The sequence below is a fragment of the Phaethon lepturus genome, unplaced genomic scaffold (genome assembly GCF_000687285.1).
Source record: "Phaethon lepturus isolate BGI_N335 unplaced genomic scaffold, ASM68728v1 scaffold17557, whole genome shotgun sequence".
NCBI classification, from domain to species: domain Eukaryota; kingdom Metazoa; phylum Chordata; class Aves; order Phaethontiformes; family Phaethontidae; genus Phaethon; species Phaethon lepturus.
The window spans coordinates 5,168-12,014 of NW_010554212.1; the positions used below are offsets into that span (position 1 = coordinate 5,168).

The following is a 6,847-nucleotide window of genomic DNA, read 5'->3' on the forward strand; positions in this document are numbered from 1 at the left end:
CTCTTTCTCTTCAGTGCCATAAGCAGAATACAAGAAAAATGTTACCATCTTCATCTGCCCTAGGGAATGGGAATAGGAAGAAGATGAAGGAACAACTCAGTTTTACACTCAGTTACCTTGCTTTTTTTTTTTCCTTTGTGAGTCCTCTTAAATTCTAGGACCAGCTTCTTAAAAATACAGGTAGAGAACTAGTGCAACCTAACATTTCTAATGGTACAATACAACAAGGAGAACACTGAAGATTAGAGGGGACCAGGTGAACACTTCATATCTAAAGATCTCCTTATTCCTTCAGAGAACCCATGGTCAAGCCAAATTACTTACCCTTGCCAGTCATTCAGAATGTTTTGTGGGGTATCCATAAGTTTTGTTTCTGGAGATGCATTTGCACTGAAGACAATGCCAGAATTTATGGCCTGTTGTACAGAGCAGTCGTACTAAGGGCTAACTGGGCTAACTGCTTGCCTCAGTGGGACTGCTGAGTGTCAAAAAATGTTAGTTCCGTGGTGATTGGGAGGAAAGAAGTTTCCTCAGTGAAAGAAGAGCGGCTCATCTCCAGGAACAACGTGCTCTAAGAGAGCAGAAAGGAATGAAAGCTGCAACTAATGGACTTAGTGAAATGTTTCCTGTTGGTCCAGATGTGTTCATGGAAGAAGTTTCTCTCCCCAGCTTCGCCTGTCCCTCTGGCAGGATCACTGTCCCTTCAACTTTGCCATTTGAGCCGATTACGTGATCACGCTCTAACCTACTGAAGTAAAAGATGGAGCAGATTACCACAAGCAGGTTAAATAGTAGCATGTTAACCCACCTCATTTTGACTGGTGTGGGCTAAGGAGCAATTCCACAAGGAGCCCACACAACAGACTTGAAGAGACAGTGATGAACATCTACCCTCACAGAGGAAGTATCTGCCTACTCCCAATGGTAATTTAGCATCTCCTGCAGGAAGCACAGGGGTGAATTACCTTGCAAATGGTGGAGACCATCACAACCAGAACTTTATAAACCTCCATAAAATCTGCATGTTATTTCCCTGCTGAGCCAAGCCTTGCACCAAAACAAGAACCGTACTGCTCCCAAGCCCTCAGCAGGGATCCCTAGCAGCTGAAAAGCACTATAACAAGTTCTGTTAGCATGTAAATATATTCACAGTATTTCCAAAAACATTGCCATCATGCTACCTATTTTTCCACCAATGAAAAGTGAGACACCTCAAAAATTGTCTTTGCTGATGCTCAAAGAATTAAAAAAAAGGGAAGCAATTAAATCAGTTAAATTTTTCTGTAACTTTGGTTGTACTGTGGGATGAAGGAAGTTCACTCCTCACAGAAACAAACAAAATTGCTAATTACTCCCCCTGACTTCATCTTAGCTCATCTCCTTTGTGTCAGCTTCCTCCCACATGGCCTTATAAAAAAGGCATCAGAATCATCAACCCAAACATCACTCCCTGGGTCCCTTAGAAGTACCTCTTCTGGCTCAACAACTTGACATACTGCCGCTAGATACAACGGCAGGTTTTCACTTCAACACAATGTCTTTCATGTAAGTAAAAGCCTCAGATGCAAGCCCATTCCATCTGGTCTTTTCTCTGAGCTTCAATAATGAAATTTCATTCCCATCAACCTTTCCATTTCTATGATAACAAATATTTCTTGGAAGAATGTAATGATATAGCTGAGATTTACTTTCTCCTGTTTTCAGAAGAAAAGAAGCATTGACATGTTTTCTCCTGTAACTAAAATTCAGAGTGCAATCAGACGCGTGGAAATGGCTCCTATTTCTCTGGACTACAGAAGACCCATATCAGGCTGCTGCTGAGTAAAGTCATCCTGGAAACATGCTATGGCAAGAGGTGCCGCAGTCTGGATTTGATATTACACTATCTTAATGTGAAACGATGGACATACATAGACTATTTAGCTTGGACCAAGCCAAGTGTTCATTAGCTGAAGTCTATAACACACCTCTAGGATGCTAAGAATTAAGCATGAAGATCACTGTTCAGGCAGCATCTTGCTACAGATGTTGTAGCTATGAAGCCATGTTGCATGCACCACTGATTGCATTTTGTCAGTGATAAAGTGCTTCCAGTATAAATCGCCACAGGAAATAAACAGGCACTTTGAATTGCTCACAGAGGGATCAGTGCCATTACTGAAAGCAAACTTCCTGAGTCCAGTTCTGCTGAACAGGCCTGGAGCAGCCTGCATGCTAGGGAAAGTGTACTTGTCCAACAGACTTTGCTTAAGTAGAAGTCCTTCTACTTAGTTCCCACCACCCCATGCTGGAAAGCTATGGGCAGCTGAGGTTGCCCCAGAGCATTATCTGCCCTATAATAATCTTCAAGCACTTTCTCCTCCTACTTACGTATCTTCCCTGTATCCAATTTTCCTATAACATCTTCCTTGCTAATCTAGATATATCATGGCTGCTGTAGTAGAAAAAAGATTTTTCCCAAACAAATTCCTAAATGTTCTGAAAATCTGTGTTGCATCTTGGCTGAACTGTGAGGGTGATATTGCTGGAGACCCTACCCAAATTCCTAAGAAAGGAGCAACATCTTGTGTATGAAGAGGCCAAGAATTACTGTATTATATCCTCAATGCAGGTCTACATGCACCTCTGAAATGGGCTAAAGGCTCCCTGATTTTGGAGGGGCTTGTTGCTTTTTAACTTCTGATCATGTTAACCAAACAAACACTTTGTGTGTGTGATGGCTTCCCCTCTATCAGCTGCAGAAGACAGCCAGTTCCCCTTATACTTTTCCCCACTAAACTCACTGGAGAGGTTACAGGAGATAATCGACTTCTCCACCAGCTCCCGGAAGACGATAAGGACTTTGGCTGGAACGAGATCACCTTCGATGTTCACATCCGTTTCATGCCACTGCTGAAGGCTTTTTGAGAACTGCTCCACCTCTAGCCATTGATGCAGTTCCTCAGGGTCCCGCACAGAGGAGAGGAGCTTGGCTCCATGCACAGTGTAATAACGCCAGTGCCGTACCTGGCATTCCCTGTACCCAGTCAGGCCGCGCAGAGGGACTGTGATGAGGAATTGGCTGGGTGCTAAGACCTAGGAGAGTGCAGAGAGATTGAGAGAGGAGACAAGGGCAGATTCGTGAACCTGGAGTAAGGAAAAGAAGGTTAAGGAAGTAATAGGTAAAACTGGGAGCTTTGGAGAGAAGGAAAAGCCATGGTATGATGGGAGCAATTGATTACAGCCAGGACCTGTTCTATGCCTGTCTGAGGGTTACTTTGGAGGCACACAGACTAAAAGGAAATTGTCTTAGAAGCAGTCTGACGTGACAGCCATGGGCCCTTAGAAGACAAGAGCACACTGAACCATTTGCCACCACAGCTGCCATGGTTTCTCCCATTCCTTTTTATTTCGAGCCTGCAAGTGCATGAGATGTAATAACTAGCAACTGCCAAGGAGCAGGAAAACATCAGAGACCATGTTTTGAGATCCAGCAAAGGGAAACAAAATAATGCAAGTTATTACCTCAGAATTGTTACTAGAGATGAGCCTAGAGTTCAATAGTAGTAACAACTATGGCAAAAAGTACACTTTTCTGATCTCTTTCAAAGTCCACTATGGACATTAGTAAAATAAGTAAATTAGTAAAAATTCATTTTACAAGTGTTTCGCTCTGCATGACTGTCCTTCAAGAGACAGGGATGTGAGGCAAGTGACACGTCTGAGCCTACATAGGCAGTGGTATTCAGAAATAAACCCAGGTCTCGGCCAGCTGTAGATGGCCAGATGAATCTGCATCTCCTGTGGAGCGGAAGCCAGAAACAGTGTAAGGATGGAAACACTGACCAATGGACACAAACCCTCAAACAGGCTTGTTTGCAAGTCAGCTAGTTGGCCTCACTGTGGGAATGACTGTTTTCCAATAAAACCAGTGCTGAACCACCATTTGCAAAGAGTAAATAAGGTGACACAAACACCATGAAACCCCATACTGGCCCAGGGCATAGCCAGACATCTCCAAACAGTAGTTTGGAAGCATTCAGTGATAGTAGGTCCAGGTATTCAGAGAGGGCGTTTGAACTCCTTCAACTTTTACTGTGTTGATTCAGAAGCTTTTCAACTCCACTTGCTACCGAGCCTAACTTACATGGGCACTAATAAGGTGAAGCTGCTGCACGAGCAGGATGTGAAGTGGCAGCTGTTGCTGTGAGGTGGTTACCTCAAGGTGAATGAAATGTCCTTGTCACTCTCCTGTAATAAACCAAAACATTCTGGTGGCCTTCCTGGTTTGCTCAGCTGATTTAAAATATTACTGCAGAGGTGCCATCGTCCTGAGGGCACTAACAGGCTTTGATGGCCCTGAGCAGCCTTTCTGGGGCTTCTACCTACACCTTTTGCCCATGGGCCTGGGATCTCCATTTCAGCTCAGCGCCCATCTGTGTTGTAGGAGTGGTGGTCTCCAGCTGTGTGACAGCTATGTCTGTGCCTTTACACAGACCTTGTTGTCCTACCTGCAGCTGCTTTCCCAGCCTGACCGCAGACCTACCTGGCCACTACTGACCTGCGTGCCGATCAATAGACTGCATCTGACCTTAGTTACTGCCATTGGGCCTGATCTTGACCCTGATGAATGCTCCTGGCTTGACTCAGACCTGCCTTATCAGCACAGACTTGCCTGATGATCCAGACTCTCAGCTGACCCCAGTGCCCTCCGTAGGTCTGCCTCAGCCGGGACCATGGGGCAGGCGCTGCCATGTTGTCACGCTCACCTCCTGGCTCCCTCTCCTACAGGGAGCAGCTAGTCTTCTCTAGTCCCTGGCAAGAGATTTGAAATACAAAAGATGGCCAGCAAGAAGCACAAAAATGGCAAAGGAAACAGCAGAAAGCCCTTCTTTTGTCGAATATAAACCACCTAAAGGCAGGAGCATACTGGAAGGATGACACTGCAGACCACGCTGACCTGCACAAGTCAGGTTTGGTTGGGCTGAGAAATCCTGTGAGCCACTCACGAACTAAGTGCTAGGGTCCATAAGGAAAAAATACAATGGCTGTCACGCAGTTACTGTTCATCTCACTGCCTTGGCCACATTTGCAGATAAACAACCATTCCTTCCCACAGCCAGATGCTGACTTGTACACACCGGCACCCAACAGATTTTAAAGGGAAGAGCTGCAGATGTTATGCGAGTGCCTTGAAATACAAGTCACAAGGCTCCTCCATGGGGGCCTTACCAGGCAACACCAGAAATCACAAGGCTGGGGCTGGCACTGTAAAGCTGGGCAGCTGGTGTCCTCCTGGCCTAAACAAATCCCAGTCCCACACCGATGCTCTGTCACACGATGGTCTTACGCGCCACATACAGACCACGGACCCCAGCCAGCCACAGGCTTGAACAAGAGCCTCAGATCCTGGGGTGTGTAACTTATGGTCAATCCTGCTGTATCAAAAACCTGCCTGCAGTATGCTGGGCAAATTAAATTCAGCCTCGCTCTTGCGATCCTGGCCAGGATATCCCAGGGAGGCAGAAGCATTAGGTTAGAAATAAAATATTTACGCTTCGAGCAAAAAAAAGCGAGTCTCTTGCAGAGAGGATGAAATAGTTGTGGGAGGATCGGTTAGGTGGGCGAGGTGGTCTGGAGAAGAGGGTGGGCGAGGAAGAAGCAGGCACGCGGGCCGGCAGGCACCAGGTGGCAGGAGGGCTTTTGTACCTGGATGGATGGGTGGAATGGGCGCTTCCCCCGAAGCAGAGCTGACCACTTGGCCAGTAAAGCTGGCTGATCCTGAGAGAAGCAGAAAGGAAAACAAGAAGTATACAGAACAGAGAGAAAGCACGTGCCAGGTCATTCCTTCACAGAGCAAAGCTGCAAGCTTCCTTTGAGCCTTGTTGTTAAAGGAAAAGCCACACACCCCACCCCACCCCCCCGCCATGAACCAAAACGCTTGGCAATGCCGTTGGGCAGTGCCGTACTAGTAGTTACTCTGGACGCCAACCTGCTTGTTCCGCCTTACTGAAGCCTCCACAGCCTTTGCATCAGCCCTGCACTGTCCACAGCTGCAAAAATGGTGGGGCCACAACTGAAAACAAAGACTTAAGAGTTGTAAAAATAAAATATTGCATTTTGTCCATCTGAATTTTATTTCGATTTTTTAATTAAAGATTTTGACTTTTTGTCAGAAAAACATTGAATATCTAAAGACTTTTCTTTCATATTCCTCACCCAGACCTGCATATTTATTAGGAGGCTTGTAGCTTCTCAACAAGTCTAGACCACTCGCCATGTTAAATTAAGTCCTTGCAATCAGAAGCTGAAGGTTCTGAAGCATTCCTGTAAATTTAATTGACAGCAAAAAAGATCTTGCAAAATTCAACACAGAATAGTTTTAATACATTGGCTTTCCCTTGACACAAGTCTCCTCTATGTTGAGTTATGTCAGCAGCGATATTAAAGATTCTGATTTTGGAAGCAGAACAGCCCAAGCCCTCCCCAAATTTATTACTAACCTATTCTTTGCTGCCCCATACCTACAGGACAGTTACCCAGGCCTTCCTAGCGTGACTATCACAGATTTATAGCACTGGGTTCAGCTAAGTATGAATAACAAATCTGCTACTTTTTAAGAAAATAAATTCTGGAGATTCCTTTTAAGCGGAGGTTGTTCAGATCAGCCTATCATAATACCAAATTACTGTTCAGAATAGATTGCCTTGGTTTTGTTCTGGTTGTCCTCCAACTTTACCCTGACCCTTGTCTTGTCAGACTTCATTAGCCAAGCAGGTTTGTTCCAGTATGAGAGGTGGTGGCAGACTATGGCACTAAGGAACACATGGACCAGGATGTGGCACCGTTTTACTTCACAGTGGTCATT

At 45.3% G+C, this 6,847-nt stretch overlaps 1 protein-coding gene across 1 annotated transcript in view; it reads right to left on the reverse strand.

Annotated features, from left to right (window-relative positions):
- MAB21L3 (mab-21-like 3 (C. elegans)) overlaps window positions 1-6,847 on the reverse strand; it is a 16,924-nt gene that overhangs the window by 4,454 nt on the left and 5,623 nt on the right. Inside the window, exon 3 of the mRNA XM_010291786.1 lies at window positions 2,784-3,075. Within this exon, the coding sequence (XP_010290088.1) occupies window positions 2,784-3,075 (292 nt within the window). The remainder of the gene's footprint in view (window positions 1-2,783; window positions 3,076-6,847) is intronic.